The 21779-nt window shown below is 42.0% G+C and overlaps 1 protein-coding gene across 1 annotated transcript in view; it reads left to right on the forward strand.

Moving 5' to 3' along the window:
* The window catches only part of LOC139545148 (zinc finger matrin-type protein 4-like), a 209002-nt gene that overhangs the window by 7471 nt on the left and 179752 nt on the right, over positions 1-21779 (forward strand). Inside the window, exon 2 of the mRNA XM_071352592.1 lies at positions 18265-18366. Within this exon, the coding sequence (XP_071208693.1) occupies positions 18265-18366 (102 nt within the window). The remainder of the gene's footprint in view (positions 1-18264; positions 18367-21779) is intronic.

A 21779-nucleotide genomic window follows, 5' to 3' on the forward strand; every position in this document is an offset into this window, starting at 1 on the left:
TTGTCGTGATCGCGTTTGGTGTAGGGGGACAAAATAAATGTATGCACGATGGCGCACGCAGCCGGTTAGGGTTGCCACCCGTCCGACAAAATACGGAATGGTTCCGTATTTCACTGAAAGAATAAACGTTTTGTTTTCGAAATGATAGTTTCCGGATTTGACCATATTAATGACCAAAGGCTCATATTTCTGTGTTTATTATAATGTGTATATTATAATTAAGTCTACGATTTGATATTTGCTAGAGCAGTCTGACTGAGCGGTGGTAGGCAGCAGCAGGCTCGTAAGCATTCATTCAAAATTTACTGCGTTTGCGAGCAGCTCTTAGCAATGCTTGATCTCAGCGCTGTTATTGACTTTAAGCCTATCAACTCCTGAGATTAGGCTGGCAATACTAAAGTGCCTATAAGAACATCCAATAGTCAAAGGTATATGAAATACAAATGGTAAAGAGAGAAATAGTCGACGTGTCAATTCCTATAATAACTGCAACGTAATATTTCTTTACTGGGAATATTGAAAAACTGGGAATATTGAACCACCAGCTTTCATATGTTCTGAGCAAGGAACTTAAACGTTAGCTTTTTTACATGGCACATATTGCACTTTTACTTTCTTCTCCAACACTGTCTTTGCATTATTTAAACAAAATTGAGCATTTTTTGGTCCTCCAATAATCAGTATCGGCGTTGAAAAATGATAATCGGTCGACCTCATGTCCACATACAATTTGTATATATAGTGTATGACTGCATCGTTCCGCAGACCCCAAAGGGGTGCAAATGTAGCATGCATCAGTCCACAAATCGATTCAAAGTTATGAATCTCTGATTCACTAACATTTTTTGCTCCTATTACTGTCTTTCTACTTTCCAAAAATATCAAATATTTTGTGACTACTGATGCGTTATCTCCTGCATGTAACTGTGTTGACAGTCATTGATCTACTAGTAATTTTTCATTCTGAACAGCACCAGGGAATATCAGTAGCCTAGTCAAACTGCACACAGACCCCAGGTTCACACGCTGAACAATGCGAGGTAGGCGGCCTGTTCCTGATCTTCCACATCTGCACAGCACCTTCAGCATTCAAATGCTAAAATGGCTTGCACGATAGTCTGCTTTATTAGCTGAGTGACACCCTATGTAATTTGCTAGGTTATTGCTGTCTATGCTCTGTTGAAAAATGGTGTTTTACTGGAATAAAAGTAAACTACTGGAGACACAACTGTCATCTGTCTATACCTGCTGAACGGGGCTTACAATAGATTTTATTTTAAGTTTTTCGATTCAGGTTCCCCGTCAGCAACAGCTTTGGTACTTTTGCTTAAAAAAAATCAGTGTATATGGTCATTTTTAGATATACAGGGTAAAGTTGATAATTTCATAACGAGGACAGCAATCACTTACGAGGCGCACAAGGCTCTCAGTCTCACGTCAGAATTAGACATTCATCCATGTTTCTCAAACGTCACATTTTTAAGGTTAGGGTTAAGTTTAGGCATTAACTCGGAAATCTTAAGGTTAGGCATTAACTCTGAATGGTTAAGGTTTGGGATAGGCTTAAAACTAAAATATGAAAAACAACTTTCTAGCTAACAAAAACTTCCAAAAACTATTTAAACCATTTGATTTTGAAATGGGGGTGGAATCCAAAGTTGTGCTATATATTCATTACTTATGTCATAGCTAATTGTCAAACGATAAATATTTATACATTACTAGCTCAAACTATCTGTGAAGATGGGGGGGGGGGGTACATTGCCCCCCCCAGTCTAATAATGGTACTGGGGTGGAAGATGCCTAGTCTCCCGTATGGCTCAGATCAGATGCCACATTAATACATACTGTACACCATAGACATGCATCATACACACAGATCCAGCTTAGAAAGGCCCAGGCTCATGAGCTCCACCAGCAGCAGATTTTAATTTAGAATGGAAAATGAATGTGTTTATGCAAAACATGTTAGTGCATCAATTCATTCTGGAGTTGCACCGAATCGTTTCAAACTACAACAGTCCTGTATCGTGTCAAAGCTCATGTATCTAGATACGTATGGAATTGTCTTGAAATGGAAAGATGTACATCCTTAGTACTGGACAAACGGCCTCATGATCCTCACAGATCAACTCGGGTGAGGAGAGGCCAAGTGGCTGTAGCTTCAGTTAAACTGTCTGGCACGTCCCCCTGCTTTCATTTCAACTGTCAATTTCCTTGGCCAGTTGTATTTTATTAGCTACTGAGGGAGGTTGCAGATGTAGTTATCAATTTGTGTTTCCCCTTTTGGTGGAAATCAAGAGAAACTCTAGCCCCTTGTGTAGTTTATTTTGCAGAGTTGTTATTTTTTCTATGTTGTAATTGGATAGATAAAACACAGTGGTAGTGTTATAGTATTGCTCATGAACTAAGCTCTTGTTAGTCAGGTTTGTAGAGGATTGTATTCTTAATTGCTTATAATGTAAACACTGATTTATATGCATGCTCACAATGCACTCTATTAGGCTGATAAAGCCAGGCCGTTGTCTGACCTTCGCTAAGCTCTTGGGATGGAGAGGTGAGCGCTATTTACTGAGCTAAAATAATTTAAGTCCTTCAGACTAAAGTGCATATTTTTTTACAGAATCCGGATGAAGTAGATAATTTATATATAGTGTCGGAGTGGATAAAGAAATCGTAGTACACATGTAATTACCCTCCTTGTAATTGTTTGTGTTACATGCTGTTTTTTAAACTCTGACTTAAGTATAGCTGTATGATAATCAATCCCTTCTACCACTCCAGTATGTGCTAATCTCTCTGATGTGGTTCCCTATCTGTATCAGGCTTTTTTAGTATTTTAGCCTCAGTCCAGGAGCTCTAATAATCAAATCTCTGAATTAATTCAGTTGCTAAAGTGAGCTTGTATGACATGCTAAGGCACTGTTTTTCTCTATCTCGCTCTCTCACTCTATCACACTCTCTCTCCAGTCACAACCACTCTACTATAGTCAGCTACATCAAGATGTTATTGGTCTCAATTTGAAGAAAGAGTGAACAAGTATTGGACAGATAGCTAGAGGGCATTGCTGATTTATCCATAGCAACAGTTAGCCAAAGGCAACCTTTCTTCATTTGCAAACTAAGATTACTTCTGTTTTGGGGATTTAGAATGAATCTTGTTGCGTTGGGAGATGCTTGAATACATAATCTTTCAGCATTCTGTTTACTCCTAAATACAGCTAAGATATTTACCTCAAGTTGAGGACTTTTGAGGGAATATGGTGGAATAAAATACATGATCAACTGTGAGAACCTTTGAGAAATAACTTAATGAGTACCTGCTGGAATTGATGTGCAAAGCTGGAAAGTTTGGTTATTTGCTTGATTTATTACCCTGTCTAACTCTGAGATGTGTTGTTTCCGCAGTTGTTAGTTATAACTAATATCTGATCCATTATTTGTGTTGTGGTGCATCTGGATGACTGCGTGCTTTGCCTTTACTGAATGAAAGAGAAAAGTATCATGTTTTTTCGTCTGTTCACACTAAATATGCTGTTCTAGTCGGAAGGTTATGTAAATGCAAACTAAAGTTTATCAAGTATCTCATAACTTTCCATTCAGTAGACCCCAAGGATTGTAAAGCTGCCGCGGTCATCCCCCTCTTCAAAGGGGGAGACACCCTGGACCCAAACTGTTACAGACCTATATCCATCCTGCCCTGCCTATCTAAGGTCTTCGAAAGCCAAGTCAACAAACAGATCACTGACCATCTCGAATCCCACCGTACCTTCTCCGCTGTGCAATCCGGTTTCCGAGCCGGTCACGGCTGCACCTCAGCCACGCTCAAGGTACTAAACGATATCATAACCGGCATCGATAAAAGACAGTACTGTGCAGCCGTCTTCATCGACCTGGCCAAGGCTTTCGACTCTGTCAATCACCATATTCTTATCGGCAGACTCAGTAGCCTCGGTTTTTCTAATGACTGCCTTGCCTGGTTCACCAACTACTTTGCAGACAGAGTTCAGTGTGTCAAATCGGAGGGCATGTTGTCCGGTCCTCTGGCAGTCTCTATGGGGGTACCACAGGGTTCAATTCTCGGGCCGACTCTTTTCTCTGTATATATCAATGATGTTGCTCTTGCTGCGGGCGATTCCCTGATCCACCTCTACGCAGACGACACCATTCTGTATACTTCTGGCCCTTCCTTGGACACTGTGCTATCTAACCTCCAAACGAGCTTCAATGCCATACAACACTCCTTCCGTGGCCTCCAACTGCTCTTAAACGCTAGTAAAACCAAATGCATGCTTTTCAACCGTTCGCTGCCTGCACCCGCACGCCCGACTAGCATCACCACCCTGGACGGTTCCGACCTAGTATATGTGGACATCTATAAGTACCTAGGTGTCTGGCTAGACTGCAAACTCTCCTTCCAGACTCATATCAAACATCTCCAATCCAAAATCAAATCTAGAGTCGGCTTTCTATTTCGCAACAAAGCCTCCTTCACTCACGCCGCCAAACTTACCCTAGTAAAACTGACTATCCTACCGATCCTCGACTTCGGCGATGTCATCTACAAAATAGCTTCCAATAGTCTACTCAGCAAACTGGATGCAGTTTATCACAGTGCCATCCGTTTTGTTACTAAAGCACCTTATACGACCCACCACTGCGATCTGTATGCCCTAGTCGGCTGGCCCTCGCTACATGTTCGTCGTCAGACCCACTGGCTCCAGGTCATCTACAAGGCTATGCTAGGTAAAGTGCCGCCTTATCTCAGTTCACTGGTCACGATGGCTACACCCACCCGTAGCACGCGCTCCAGCAGGTGTATCTCACTGATCATCCCTAAAGCCAAAACCTCATTTGGACGCCTTTCCTTCCAGTTCTCTGCTGCCTGCGACTGGAACGAATTGCAAAAATCTCTGAAGTTGGAGACTTTTATCTCCCTCAACAACTTTAAACATCTGCTATCCGAGCAGCTAACCGATCGCTGCAGCTGTACATAGTCCATCGGTATATAGCCCACCCAATTTACCTACCTCACCCCCCATACTGCTTTTATTTATTTACTTTTCTGCTCTTTTGCACACCAGTATCTCTACTTGCACATGATCATCTGATGATTTATCACTCCAGTGTTAATCTGCTAAATTGTAATTATTCGATTTATTGCCTACCTCCTCATGCCTTTTGCACACATTGTATATAGATTCTCTTTTTTCTACCATGTTATTGACTTGTTTATTGTTTACTCCATGTGTAACTCTGTGTTGTTGTCTGTTCACACTGCTATGCTTTATCTTGGCCAGGTCGCAGTTGCAAATGAGAACTTGTTCTCAACTAGCCTACCTGGTTAAATAAAGGTGAAATAAAATTTAAAAAATAATAAAAAAAACAGTATTTTTTTGCAGAACTGGAAGTCATTCTCATTGCTTTCACACACAATGAAAATGCTAAGCACATTTTTCAAAACAGTAAATACAACTCTCCACAAATGACGCAAAACTCCAGTTGAGTAAATCATGACAAACAAAATGTAAAAAAAATTGGTCACTGCTGATGCAAATTACTTCCATGAATGTGAACCTCTTCTGCACGTGTGTAAAACCTCTGAACAATTGTGCAATCAGCAATCGGTCTTTAATCATGCATAAGAGGTCACCTCTGAGTTGCTGTTTCCAAGAATGGACCAAGTAAGAGGGTAAGGACAAAGTAGAGGCAGAGGGCCCCATAGAGGAAGATAATTCAGCTCTCAGTAAAAATGGAAAAAAGTCAAATAATGCATTTTGTTTCTGGATATTCGTGCTCTTGAGTGACATTCTTTCTTCATTGGTCATCTGGTAAAATCATTTTAGAAAAAATAATGCAGCCCATGCTGTGATAGTGTTTACTTGCCTTTTTATAGTTTATAATTATAGTATAAACAAATGGCCCAGATATATAAAAGAGGGTTCACCATGTTAGGATATATTGATAGTGTAGTTAGTGTTTATTGGGCCACTGTGTAATGATTGATTTAAATAACTTTTCATTAGATAACAAGTTGTATGTTTTGATGGAGGTAGATGATTTTGTGTCATGTGTTTAATATTTTGAGTCTCAATGCATTTTGAAAGTGAAATGTGTAATTTTGGCCAAATTGTTTCAGTTTGGGGCTGAGTGTTTGTTTAGAAAAAGTGAATTCTGTTTAGACAAAGGTGCTTAGGTAGTCGAGGAAAAACGGTATACAAACCTCCCTCAGGAACACATATTTATATTTGTGTGAAGTATGTCAATTTGCCATCCTGCAATTGTACATTTCTCAAGATTGAGATTTTTAGGGCTGTTTGTACGTTGAGCATCATTGAAAGAACCACACTGGTCTTATAAGACTATTTAAAATGAGGTTTTCTCAGCCAAAGTTTTCAGATGGGGAGTTGTCTAGCAGTGTACACAACATGTCTGTCTATAGGCCTAGTAATACCTCTGATTAGTGTAAGAGGCTACAATCCAGTCTCTTCCTCCTCAGTGCCTTCCCTCTCACCCTGGATTCTCCTCTGTGTTGCTCTGATGTGCTGCCACGAATGCCTGCAGCCTACAACATAGAAATAGAATCACTGGATACAGCCGATGGTAATGAGCTCAGCTGGGACGCAGCGCTGCAGGACAACCAGCAGCCTAGCCAGAGAGAGTGCGCTGAGACTCAGATTTCTCACTTACTACACAGAAATGCTTATTTATGGATATGAATGTCATTCTCTTCATGGTGATGTATCCTGAATAGGTACACCAAGGTACAAATATACAATATCCTCCTTTGCATATTGGGGTATTATTCTAAACGGCTATTTATTTTAATGAGCTTTTGCCCCAAACGAGACCAAATTTGGTTGGACCGGACCAAATCTGGAACCAATCAGAGACGTCTATGTTTCACAAGTTTGGACATCAAAGTACAGCACAGTAGACCTCAGTAGATTACAGTCAAGTACATTCGAGTAGAGATTTGTAGAGTTCAGTACAGTAAAGCAGAGTATGATACAGTACTGTACATTATAGTGTGCTCTACTGTGTCCTGTACTGAACTCTACTCTACTGTACAGTACTGAGCTGTCCAAACTTGTGACCCCCACATGTTGTTTGTGACTACTATGATTTCCCATTGTAGCCAATTCAATTGAAAAAAATCCGTTACCAAATTTCAAGTTTTAATAACTGAATAATTCATAAACAAAATCTGTTATCAGTAAAAACACTAACTAATGGATAGGTCTACTTTTACTTGTTACTTCTGTGAACTTTCATTATCCTTCGTCCTCATGAGAGAGATCAGAAAATATCTTAAAGATATGTGGGTTGTTGGTAAGAGAATTACAGAGCACAAGGCAATGTTTATTTTCAATAAAAATGGATCCAAAATGAATTATGTGTTGATATTAGTTGGCAGGGTTTTTTGTGTTTTTCAAAAAAAAAATTTTTTTTACAAGAAATCAAAGCCTTTGTTTATTCCAAATTTTTAGGATGGGACATTTGGTGAAAAATGTTTATATGTTTTTGACATGCTCCTATGAACTTCACATTTTCATAGGAGAATGTGGGGCGGCAGGTAGCGTGGGGCGGCAGGTTGCCTAGTGGTTGGAGCGTTGGACTAGTAACCGAAAGGTGCAAGATCAAATCCCTGAGCTGACAAGGTAAAAATCTATTGTTCTGCCCTTGAACAAGGCAGTTAACCCACTGTTCCTAAGCCATCATTGAAAATAAGAATTTGTTCTTAACTGACTTGCCTAGTTAAATAAATGTAAAAAAAAAAAAAATGAATGTTGGTTGTCATGTGTCCTTTAACATGGACCCTCACACTACACTGCTCTGAACTCTGGGTAATTAGCAGCTACAGTTGAAGTCGGAAGTTTAAATACACCTTAACCAAATACATTTAAACTCAGTTTTTCACAATTCCTGACATTTAATCCTAGTAAAAATGCCATGTCTTAGGTAAGTTAGGGTCACCACTTTATTTTAAGAATGTGAAATGTCAGAATAATGGTAGATAGAATGATTTATTTCTGCTTTTATTTCTTTCATCACATTCCCAGTGGGTCAGAAGTTTACATACACTCAATACGTATTTGGTAGCATTGCTTTTAACTTGGGTCAAACGTTTTGGGTAGCCTTCCACAAGCTTCCCACAATAAGTTGGGTGAATTTTGGCCCATTCCTCCTGACAGAGCTGGTGTAACTGAGTCACGTTTTTAGGCCTCCTTGCTCGCACACACTTTTTCAGTTCTGCCCACAAATTTTCTATAGGATTGAGGTCAGAGCTTTGTGATGGCCACTCCAATACCTTAACTTTGTCTTTAAGCCATTTTGCCACAACTTTGGAAGTATGCTTGGGGTCATTGTCCATTTGGAAGACCCATTTGCGACCAAGCTTTAACTTCCTGACTGATGTCTTGAGATGTTGCTTCAATATATTCACATCATTTTCCTCCCTCATGATGCCATCTTTTTTGTGAAGTGCACCAGTCCCTCATGCAGCAAAGCACCCCGACAACATGATGCTGCCACCCCCGTGCTTCGTGGTTGGGATGGTGTTCTTTGGCTTGCAAGCATCCCTGTTCTCCTCCAAACATAACAATGGTCATTATTGCCGAACAGTTCTATTTTTGTTTCGTCAGACCAGAGGACATTTCTCCAAAAAGTACGATCTTTGTCCCCATGTGCAGTTGCAAACCGTAGTCTGGCTTTTTTATGGCGGTTTTGGAGCCGTGGCTTCTTCCTTGCTGAGCGGCCTTTCAGGTTATGTCAATATAGGACTTCTTTTACTGTGGATATAGATACTTTTGTACCTGTTTCCTCCAGCATCTTCACAAGGTCCTTTGCTGTTGTTCTGGGATTGATTTGCACTTTTCATCTCTAGGAGACAGAATGCGTCTCCAGCCGTATGACGGCTGCGTGGTCTCATGGTGTTGATACTTGCGTACTATTGTTTGTACAGATGAACGTGGTACCTTCAGGCATTTGGAAATTGTTCCCAAGGATGAACTAGACTTGTGGAGGTCCACAATTTTTTTTCTGAGGTCTTGGCTGATTTCTTTTGATTCTTCCATGATTTTGAGTTTGAAGGTATGCCTTGAAATACATCCACAGGTACACCTCCAATTGACTCAAATGATGTCAATTAGCCTATCAGAAGCTTCTAAAGCCATGAGATAATTTTTGGGAATTTTCCAAGCTGTTTAAAGGCACAGTCAACTTAGTGTATGTAAACTTCTGACCCACTGGAATTGTGATACATTGAATTATAAGTGAAAAAATCTGTCTGTTAACAATTCTTAGAAAAACTACTTGTGTCATGCACAAAGTAGATGTCCTATCCGATTTGCCAAAACTATAGTTTGCTAGCAAGAAATCTGTGGAGTGGTTGAAAAACGAGTTTTAATGACTCCAACCTAAGTGTATGTAAACTTCCGACTTCAACTGTGTCTGCTGAAGGAAATGTTCGAGTGTCTTGGAATGGATGGGATTGATTTATGTGACAGTAATGTGACTGCATATTCATATGTTCTCCTCCATTAGAGCAAATGTAGCACTTGACCTGCTCTTTCGCTCTTAGGGAGCGATTTGAAGGGGGGAGAAAGAGGGGGAGGAGGGAGATGAAAATTGGTATTCCATTAGTCTTTTCATTTGAGCTATTTTGAAACGATGCTGTATTCAAGGCTCAACAATGTTATTCAGTGACATGGGCAAGATTACTTTTTGAGCTCATAAAATGTTTACATTTCTTGCTAATGTAACCATTTCAGAAGATGTAACTATTTCAGAACATGTTAAAAATGTATGGATAGTCTGGGTCAGTCAACAACTGAAGTTGCATTCAAAGTGTTATATAAGATAAATTAGTTAAATGATTTGAACAAATGCACAAACTTTTTTGGTTATGAATTATAGAGGTACCACTCTCTCCTAAACCCACTAATGACCAAGTTAGAGCAGTGTGCTGAACACCTTGAATGATTTACACGGAACTGTTGACTCACGTTTTCAATCAATTATTCAGTTCAACAAAAGTTCCATTCTATCTTTCTAACCTATTTCCACTCTCTAGTTGTTATATACACATTTCCGAGGCTTTCCAAGCATTGTATTCCTTGTGAAATGTAAAGCCTAATTTCTGTATGTTTAGAGAGATCTTTGAGAATATGGATAGAAAGAGAGAGCGAGAGAGGACAGGGAAACAGAGCGAAGTAGAGACAGACACAGAGATTGGCTAGCCCATGACAGTCGTGTTTTCTCTTCCTATTCCTGGCCCTTGTAGCTGGTGAATGAATGAGTGCAGCGTCAGACCTTTCCTCAGCCAGGGGGGGTACCTAGACGACAGCCCAGTGTGACTCGGCAGCACATGTTGACGTCGATGTGGGCTCCTGAGCGGAGGTTGCACTGATTTATTTATTCTATCTCCTCCGCTCTTCCCCTGTTAGTTTGTTGGTTGGTGCTGCAGCATTCAGACACTGGGTTTTATCCTCATCCCGTCAGTTTGGTGCTTTGGCCCCTCCCCTCCTCTATACAGGAGCTCTGAATGCCAGCCACCCTCCGTCTCTCCACTGATAACAGCTTACAGGCATTGTGCTGCCCGCTGGAACTCAGTGCCAAGGTCACATTATTTTAAAGAACAAGCGACACAAAATGCCAAAAGGTGAAAAGGCAGTCTGGAACAAAATAATCCTGTACTTGGCATTAATGGGATAATTCAAATGGAAGAGTAAGGGTTACTCAGATTAAAACAGACTCTTACATAAACCCAGAGATTTAGAGAAAGTTATGTTACTGAGAAATATATATATTCTCTATCACTGTTATTTTACAGTGATAAAGAAAATATGCAAGTAATTTTAAAGTGATAATCAAAATATCCAAGTTATTTTACAGTGATAAACAAAATATCTATGTTAACATCAGCATACCAACCTGCATCCCACTGCTGGCTTGCCTCTGAAGCTAAACAGGGTCGGTCCTAATCTGTCCTTGGATGGGAGACCAGATGCTGTGGTTAGGGGTGTTGGAGGTCCAGTGAGTGGCACTCTTTCCTCTGGTCTAAAGAAATCCCAATGCACCAGGGCAGTGAAGGGGACTTTGCCCTGCAGAGTGTGCATTCTTTTGGATGAGACGTTAAATGCATGTCCTGGCTCTCTGTGGTCATAACAAATCCCATGAAACTTATCGTAAGAGTAGGAGTGTTAACCCTGGTGTCATGGGTAAATTCCCAACCTGGCCCCATTCCATCATGTCCACCTAATCATCCCCCTCATTCCTAATTGGCATATATCACTCCTCACTTCTCCACCTGATAGCTGATATGTGGTGAGCGTTCTGGCACAAAAATGGTTGCCATGCGTGACACACATTGGCGTTTGTCACGATTTTCCGCCGACGTCGGATCCTCTCCTTGTTCGGTCGGCTCTCGGCAGTTGGCGTTGCCGGTCTTCTAGCCATCGTCGATCCACTTTTCATTTTCCATTTGTTTTGTCTTGTTTTTCCACACACCTGGTTTCAATTCCCTCATTTACTTGTTGTGTATTTAACCCTCTGTTCCCCCCATGTCTTTGTATGGGATTGTTTATTGTAGTGCTTGTACACGTTCCCCGTGAGTGCACGACGGGTTATTTTTGTGCCTATTTATCTTGTTGGTCTGGATGCCGTTGGCTTGCTTAATACATCTCTGGTTATTACCCAGTTCTGCTCTCCTGCGCCTGACTTCTCTGCCGCCAATTACGCACCCCGCTACAGAATCCCACACCACAACATATGGAGTCAGCAGGAGCAGGTGCCCCTGGAATAGGGGTGCAGGAGCGTGTCCGGGAGCATGCGGCGATGCTCCACCATCTCGGCGCCGCCATGGACCACATTGTCCAAACTATGGACCGCTGGGTGAGACAGGGAGTTCCTCCACCAGCACAACCGGGGTCTCCACTACTCGCCTCCCACCTTCACCCGGTCCCAGTGGGATTTGTCTCTCCCTTTCCCAGGAGTATGACGGGACGGTTGCACGTTGCCAGGGTTTCCTGTTGCAGCTCGACCTTTACCTGGCAACCGTCCACCCGGCTGCTTCAGGTCGTGAGAAGGTGTCCGCCCTCGTCTTGTGTCTCTGGAAAAGCATTGGAGTGGGCCAACGCCGTGTGGGAAGAAGGAGATGCGGCGCTTGGACCATTTCGAGGTTTTCACCCGCCGCTCTACCCAAGGCACCAGAGCCAGACCGAGGCTCCTGCGGTGGACGACTGGTTCAGGCGTGCGGAGGAGACATGGGATGACGCCCATGTTCACCTCCAGCGGGCCGTGCTGGGCCAGAAAGCCAGCGCAGACCATCACTGCAGTGAGGCCGGGTCTTGCTCTCGACCCAGAACCTGCCCTTCCGCCTGCCCTGCCGGAAGCTGGGCCCGCGGTTTGTGGGTCCATTTAAAGTCCTGAGGAGAGTGAACGAGGTTTGTTATAGGTTACAGCTTCCCCCTGATTACCGTATTAACCCCTCGTTCCATGTGTCTCTCCTCAGGCCGATGGTGGTTGGCCCGCTCCAGGAGTCTGAGGTGCGGGAGGTTCCTTCGCCCCCTCTGGACATCGAGGGGGCCCCGGCGTACTCCGTTCGCTCTATACTGGATTTGAGGCGTCGGGGGAGGGGCCTTCAGTACCTCATGGAGTGGGAGGGGTACGGTCCGGAGGAGAGGTGCTGGGTTCCGGTGGAGGATGTGTTGGACCCTTCAATGCTGTGAGAGTTCCACCGTCTCCGTCTGGATCGCCCTGCACCTCACCCTCCGGGTCATCCCCGAGGCCGGCGTCGGCGTGCTGCTGGAGCCGCGCGTCAAGGAGGAGTACTGTCACGACTTCCGTCTGCTGTACCTGTTACTCCAGGGCAGGCTACACAAATAAATAATCTGGAGGATCTGTCTCCATCCAATGGGCTCATGATTTATTTACACATAATCATGGATAGAAAGAGAAAAAGGAGCGATGTATGGGCCACCCTAAGGCAGAAAAGTTTATTGCTAGATTGTTCACCTGCTATTTCCTGTAGGTCAACACGTACCCAAATGCTTTTCCAATACCAGTGTTATGTGGGCCTATTTGTTTTATTTAAGGCTAGTGATTTGGAGATGCCAATAAGGAACAAATAACTGAATATGTCCAAACTTTTGTATAAAGAAGACATTACATACATAAGATATGTTTTTTAATGTTAGGATTCATCTCGTATTATTTAAGTATGTGGTGATATTCTCTTTTAGCCCTTTACACTTGTGGGAATTGGCCTATATGGATAGGGATAAATTGAAATGTTTCTTACAGAAGAAATATTAAAAGCATATGCATAACCATGGTAGCAATTGAAAGGGATCAGTTTGTAGGTAATGGGAAACTAGTGAGACCAAAGTTGAGTACACAACAGTTCACCTGACACGACTGAATCCAAACATTACTCTTGATTTTATGTGCATTTTACATTTACTGTACTTTTCGCCGCATTTGTTGATAACGAATCAGAAAGTACTCTGAATACATTTAGTAACATGACTATTCCTGGAAAATGTGGGGTAGGTGCAACATAAGATGAGAGGACTAACTGGTGTCTACAAGTGGCCACCCACCTCTCCAAAGTGTGCATAGTTACTAAGCAATTTCAATACATTTTTATGACTCAAAGAAGAGTCTTAAACTATAAGGTACTAGAGTAAGCACACATAGTTGTTTCATTTGGAACACAACCCTGCATCCCCGCCATCACACAGTTACTGTTGTTGTTTACGCAATCTAAAAAACGATCCACTATAAATCTGGGTCAGGTGGGTTTGAAAGCTTATTCTATTGCCAACATGAATAGCGAAGTTATAAATACAATCTTACAGTGTTAGACTTTCACAAGGCAATTCAAGGAAACAGATCCTAATTTTGGCACGCGTAGAAAGGACTCATGAGTGCATTCAGGTGCGTGTGTCAAGCAGCATTTCTTTCTTTTAAAATAAACAAAAATAGACTCGTGTTCAGAACAACCCTGGGTATGACCTCATGTCATCTTGTAACTGTACATCAAAAGTAGTGATGGTAAATGTTGACCCTGTATATCCCATACCTTGTACTCACCGGTGTTTGGTTTGCTTGTATGACATCAAAGCGGTATTTATTATAGTCCTCAACGTCACATCAGAATGGCTGTCAGTCAAATCCCACTCAGCGCTGTGAAGAACAGAGCCAGAGCTCTACAGCCACTACGTTCCAATGTAGGTGCTTATTAGTGCCCAAATCTGCCATTTTCAACCTGTATAAGGGTATGAGTGTAAAGGGTTACAGGTTGGCCTTTAAGTATATAGAGTTTGGTGGGGTGATGGAGTTTAGAGGATTATAGCAATTGCGTCACAATTGGTACCCTATCCCCTATATAGTGCACTAGTTTTGATTTGGGCCCCTGAGCCACATGCTTATTACAGATCACAGAAATGTAACCACTCTCAAATTCATAGACTGAGCTATGGATGCAAGGACTGACCATCTATGATATCAAAATTATAGTTTTAACCAGGTTTTGAGGTGATAAGGTTACATTGTTTACAAACAAAGGCGTAAAGCCAGCTTATATTTTGGGTTCTGATGGGGTACGACAGTTGAATTAAGCTCACAAGGCATTTATTAGTTATAGTGCCTTCAGAAAGTATTCACACCCCTTGACTTTTTCTACATTTTGTTGTGTTAGTCTAGGGTTGCACATTTTGGGGAATATTCAGTGGTGGAAACTTTCTGTGGGAATTAACGGGAATATATGGGAATTTATTAATTAATTAATACCATTTTAAATGTAGATGTTTTTTGCATTGGATATAGTTACCATATCATATGGAGACAGGAACATAAACCTTTTACCTTATGTAGACATAATTGCAAATTATTAAATCCTTCTAATAGAAAAAATATAATTTAGTTACAAATTGAACTTTAATTAAATTAGTTAACTATTCACATGGGATGATTTCACTGAACAACAAAAGTAAGGGAATATTGTATGATCCCCAATGATCCATCACATCTCCCAAAAACCTTTTCAACATACATCTGTAAAATGATAGTCTAGAAACTAAAGCTTTGGTTGTCTTCCTCTCAGGCTTCCATGTCTTCTCCCTGGACCTCCTCAATGTCCACCTCTTGATCATCAGACTCTGAGGCCTCATCTTCACTGTCACTTTCCAACCTTGTTGAGGATGGCTCGTTGTCAGGCTCAAATAGCCTCAAATTTGCCCGGATGGCCACCAATTTTTCAACCATTGAATTGGTCAGCCTGTTTTGTGTGTGTGTGTGTGTGTGTGTGTTTCCAAATAAGGACCAGTTGAGCTCTGAGGCGGTTGATGTTGGTGGGATTTGGAGGATGATGGAGGCAACAGGGAAAAGAGCCTCAGATCCACAAAGTCCCTTCCACCAGGTGGCTGATGAGATATGTTGGCACGACTGCCATATTGCATCTCCACCCCAAAGCCCTTGCTTGGAAGTGTATTTTGCCAGACTGCCAAGAACCTTGCCTTCATCCAGGCCAAGGTTGTGAGACACGGTAGTGATGACACCATAGGCCTTGTTGATCTCTGCACCAGGCAGGATGCTCTTGCCAACATACTCGACAGACTGTGAAATGGCCATTTCTTGGAGAGACTCCTTCCCCTCCAGGAGACTGTCAAACATGATGACAACACCGCCCCAATGGGTGTTTCTGGGCAGCTTCAATGTGGTGCTCTTATTCTTCTCACTTTGCTTGGTGAGGTAGATTGCTGCTATAACTTGATAACCCTTCACATACCTAACCATTTCCTTGGCTATCTTGTAGTGTATCCATTGTTTTCAGTGCCATGATGTCCTTGAGGAGCAGATTCAATGCATGAGCAGCACAGCCAATGGGTGTGATGTGAGGGTAGGACTCCTCCACTTTAGACCAAGCAGCCTTCATGTTCGCAGCATTGTCTGTCACCAGTGCAAATACCTTCTGTGGTCCAAGGTCATTGATGACTGCCTTCAGTTCATCTGCAATGTAGAGACCGGTGTGTCTGTTGTCCCTTGCGTCTGTGCTCTTGTAGAATACTGGTTGAGGGGTGGAAATTATGTAGTTAATTATTCCATGTTCACGAACATTCGACCAGCGATCAGAGATTGCAATAGTCTGCTTTCTCTATGATTTGCTTGGCCTTCACTTGAACTCTGTTGAACTCTACATCCAGCAAATGAGTGGATAAAGCATGTCTGGTTGGAGGGGTGTATGCTGGGCGAAGAACATTTAGAAATCTCTTCCAGTACACGTTGCCTGTGGGCAAGACATTCATCAGCATTTCTCTGACTACGTTCCTCCATTGACTCAAAAAAAACGTATGATTTCAGGAGGACCATGAGCTGTTGCTATCGATACGGTATCTGATAAATCATTTTCACCTCAAATAGAAGTAGAGGGACTTTTGTCAGAGGTTGCTTGTTGTGAGCACTGAGGGAACTTTATGCTCTTGGCCAGATTCTGCAACATTGTTGCATTCTTCACATATGATTTGGCACAGTATTTGCAAATGACCACAGCTTTTCCTTCTACATTAGCTGCAGTGAAACGTCTCCACACATCAGATAGTACCCTTGGCATTTTCCTGTAAAGATTAGATTTTTTTTGTATAAAAACAACATACAATTCCATGTACAGATAAATAGTTAAGCAGTTAGATTAAACAACTCCTTTGTAAGATAAATGTTTTAAAATGAAACATGTATGGGAACAGGTGACTTAAGACTCCTCAGTTAGCAGGCTCAAGCAAGCTAAAACCCACATGGTAGCAAAAACTAACTAACAGAAATTGTTAACAAGTTAGAAATTGTTTAAACACACTTTGCTGCAGGCTACTATTTACTAGTTAACAAAAAAATTATGTATGTCATATAAAATATATTCACCCCACCCAGTATTGTAATCAAAACTTTCCAGAAAGCATGTAGTCCTTGGCTCAGACAGTGTAGTAGTGTGGGCTCAATAGCATCTCATTAGTGTGCAAGATATTGAGAATCAGCTGTACATGTGATGGAAGAGTGCACTGCACATGTGATGGAAGAATGCACTGTGCATGCAGAGGGTAGCAATTCCATTGAATTGGGGATAGTTTCACCAAAATATGCCACAAGACCCAGAATTGCCTTATGTGTATCCCACAAAAAAGGTAACTTTTTTTAAAATTTGAGCAAAATTCCCCAAATTCCCGGGCTTAACCTCCCATTTACCAGAAGGTTTCCGACCCTTTGCAACCCTATGTTAGTCTGAATTTAAAATGGATTAAATTGAGATGTTCTGTCACCGGCCTATGCACAATACCCCATTAAGTGTTATGTTAATTTTTAAAGTATTCAACCCTTTTATGGCAAGCTTAAATCAATTCAGGAGTAAGAATGTGCTTAACAAGTCACATCATACGTTGCATAGACTCACTCTGTGTGCAGTAATAGTGTTTAACATGATTTTGAATGACTACCTCATCTCTGTACCCAATACATACAATTATCTGTACGGTACCTCAGTCGAGCAGTGCATTTAAAACACAGATTCAACCACAAAGACCAGGGAGGTTTTCCAATGCCTCGCAAAGAAGGGCACATGTCGGTAAATGGGTAAAAATAAAAAAAGCAGACATTGAATATACCTTTTGAGCATGAATAAGTTATTAATTACACTTTGGATGGTGTACCAATACACCCAGTCAATGGAAGGATGCCTGCATCATTGTATTGACTGGGTGTATTGGTACACCATCCAAAGTGTAATTAATGATGCAGGCATCCTTCCTAACTCAGTTGCTGGAGAGTGTGGGGGGGGGGGCATCTTGCCGTTTCCTTCCAAATCTCCCCCAGATGAAGTTCAGTAATTTAGTTCTATGAATTTCCAAGATGAATCCTATCAGGGCTTCAGTCTCATTAATTTATTTACTATTGCCTTGATATAGGCTTGACCTGCTACCTGGAAATGTATTTATTGATTCAACATAATATTCTGTTATGACTGACTGCTGGAAGGAAGAAATAACCTACTCTGCATTTGTTATTGCCATCACAGTGCTAGATATAATGTAATATTGATTAAACAACTATGTTAGTATTACATTATAATTGACTTGCTCCATTATGTCCCTTCATTGCACTTGATCCATTCAAGCATATTATATCCTGTGCTATTTTAAAGTTCCTCATTTAAAAATGCCCAACCCAGTGTTACATTTCATGTAGTTGTTTGACTCTCCTCTCTCCCACCAGATGAAGTCTACAGAAGTGGACCAAGGGCTTTTCACAGACACCTACTGCAAAGTGTGCAGCGCTCAGCTCATCTCTGAGTCCCAGAGGATCGCCCACTACGAGGTATGGAATACTTGGAAGAGTTTCATTCAGAAACGCTATATGTCAATTCAGAAATGTAGGTAAATTTACTTGTATTGTTTAAATAAATTACACTAAATATAAACACAACATGTGAAGTGTTGGTCCCATGTTTCATGAGCTGAAATAAAAGATCCCAGAAATTTTCCAAACGCACAAAAGGTTTATTTCTCTCAAATTTTGTGCACAAATTTGTTTACATCCCTGTTAGTGAGTGTTTCTCCTTTGCCAAGATAATCCATCCACCTGACATGTGCAGTATATCAAGAAATTGATTAAAAAGTATGATCATTACACAGGTGAACCTTGTACTGGGGGACAATAAAAGGCCATGCTAAAATGTGCAGTTTTGAGGGAGTGTGCAATTGGCATGCTGACTGCAGGAATGTCCACCAGATCTGTTGCCAGAGAATTGAGTGTTACTTTTTATACCATAAGCTACCTCCAATGTCATTTTAGAGAATTTGGAATTAAGTCCAACCAGCCTCACAACCGCAGATCACGTGTAACCACACCAGCTCATGACCTCCACATCCAGCTGCTTCACCTGCGGGATGGTCTGAGACCAGTCACCCAGACAGCTGCTTCACCTGCGGGATGGTCTGAGACCAGTCACCCAGACAGCTGCTTCACCTGCGGGATGGTCTGAGACCAGTCACCCAGACAGCTGCTTCACCTGCGGGATGGTCTGAGACCAGTCACCCAGACAGCTGCTTCACCTGCGGGATGGTCTGAGACCAGTCACCCAGACAGCTGCTTCACCTGCGGGATGGTCTGAGACCAGTCACCCAGACAGCTAATGAAACTGTGGGTTTGCACAACTGAATAATTTCTGCGCAAACTGTCAGAAACCGTCTCAGGGAAGTTCATCTGCGTGCGTGTCGTCCTCACCAGGACCTTGACCTGACTGCAGTTCGGCATCGTAACCGACTTCAGTCTGCATATGCTCACCTTTGATGGCCTCTGGCACACTGTATAAGTGTGCTCTTCGTTGATGAATCCCGGTTTCAACTGTACCGGGCAGATGGCAGACAGCGTTGTGGTTATGGTATGGGCATGCTTAAGCTACGGAATGAACACAATTGCATTTTATCAATGGCAATTTGAATGCACAGTTACCGTGACGAGATCCTGAGGTCCATTGTCTTGCCATTCATCTGCCACAATTACCTCATGTTTCAGCATGATAATGCATGGGCCCATGTCTCAAGGATCTGTACACAATTCCTGAAAATGTCCCAGTTCTTCCATGGCCTGCATACTCACCAGACATGTCACCCATTGATCATGTTTGGGATGCTCTGAATCAATGTGTATAACAGTGTGTTTCAGTTCCTGCCCATATCCAGCAACTTCGCACAGCCATTGAAGAGTAGTGGGACAACATTCCACAGGCCACAATCAACAGCCTGATCATCTCTATGCGAAGCAGATGTGCTGTGCTTCATGAGGCACATGGTGGTCACACCAGATACTGAATGGTTTTCTGATCCACACCCCTACCTTTTTTTAAGGTATCTGTGACCAACAGATGCATATCTGTATTCCCAGTCATGTTAAATCCATAGATTAGGGCCTAAATTAATTTATTTCAATTGGCATTATTTGAACTGTGAATCTTAGAAAGTGTTGCATGTTGCATTTTTTGTTCAGTGTATGAAAGAGATTGGTGTGTTTTTTTTCACCATCTAATTATGGTATGGGGTTTTTCAAAGATTATAATTTTTTTGTCTATCACTTGATGGTTTCATTTCAGATACACAAATAATCATGTCTTATTTAGCAAAATGCTATATATCCGCCTCACTTTCAGAATAGGTCAAATGTAACCAATAACTAGCCTACATTTTTTTTTATAAAGAACTGTACAAATCTGTGTGTATGTACTGTATATATGTATGTATGTATGTATATGTGTGTGTGTGTGTATATATATATGTGTATATATATACAGTGGGGAGAACAAGTATTTGATACACTGCCGATTTTGCAGGTTTTCCTACTTACAAAGCATGTAGAGGTCTGTAATTTTTATCATAGGTACACTTCAACTGTGAGAGACGGAATCTAAAACAAAAATCCAGAAAATCACATTGTTTGATTTTTAAGTAATTAATTTGCATTTTATTGCATGACATAAGTATTTGATCACCTACCAACCAGTAAGAATTCCGGCTCTCACAGACCTGTTCGTTTTTCTTTAAGAAACCCTCCTGTTCTCCACTCAATACCTGTATTAACTGCACCTGTTTGAACTCATTAGCTGTATAAAAGACACCTGTCCACACACTCAATCAAACAGACTCCAACCTCTCCACAATGGCCAAGATCAGAGAGCTGTGTAAGGACATCAGGGATAAAATTGCAGACCTGCACAAGGCTGGGATGGGCTACAGGACAATAGGCAAGCAGCTTGGTGAGAAGGCAACAACTGTTGGCGCAATTATTAGAAAATGGAAGAAGTTCAAGATGACGGTCAATCACCCTTGGTCTGGGGCTCCATGCAAGATCTCACCTCGTGGGGCATCAATGATCATGAGGAAGGTGAGGGATCAGCCCAGAACTACACGGCAGGACCTGGTCAATGACCTGAAGAGAGCTGGGACCACAGTCTCAAAGAAAACCATTAGTAACACACTACGCCATCATGGATTAAAATCCTGCAGCGCACGCAAGGTCCCCCTGCTCAAGCCAGCGCATGTCCAGGCCCATCTGAAGTTTGCCAATGACCATCTGGATGATCCAGAGGAGGAATGGGAGAAGGTCATGTGGTCTGATGAGACAAAAATAGAGCTTTTTGGTCTAAACTCCACTCGCCGTGTTTGGAGGAAGAAGAAGGATGAGTACAACCCCAAGAACACCATCCCAACCGTGAAGCATGGAGGTTGAAACATCATTCTTTGGGGATGCTTTTCTGCAAAGGGGACAGGATGACTGCACCGTATTGAGGGGAGGATGGATGGGGCCATGTATCGCGAGATCTTGGCCAACAACCTCCTTCCCTCAGTAAGAGCATTGAAGATGGGTCGTGGCTGGATCTTCCAGCATGACAACGACCCGAAACACACAGCCAGGGCAACTAAGGAGTGGCTCCGTAAGAAGCATCTCAAGGTCCTGGAGTGGCCTAGCCAGTCTCCAGACCTGAACCCAATAGAAAATCTTTGGAGGGAGCTGAAAGTCTGTATTGCCCAGCGACAGCCCCGAAACCTGAAGGATCTGGAGAAGGTCTGTATGGAGGAGTGGGACAAAATCCCTGCTGCAGTGTGTGCAAACCTGGTCAAGAACTACGGGAAACGTATGATCTCTGTAATTGCAAACAAAGGTTTCTGTACCAAATATTTAAGTTCTGCTTTTCTGATGTATCAAATACTTATGTCATGCAATAAAATGCAAAT

This window comes from Salvelinus alpinus, chromosome 19 (assembly GCF_045679555.1).
Source record: "Salvelinus alpinus chromosome 19, SLU_Salpinus.1, whole genome shotgun sequence".
Lineage (NCBI taxonomy): Eukaryota > Metazoa > Chordata > Actinopteri > Salmoniformes > Salmonidae > Salvelinus > Salvelinus alpinus.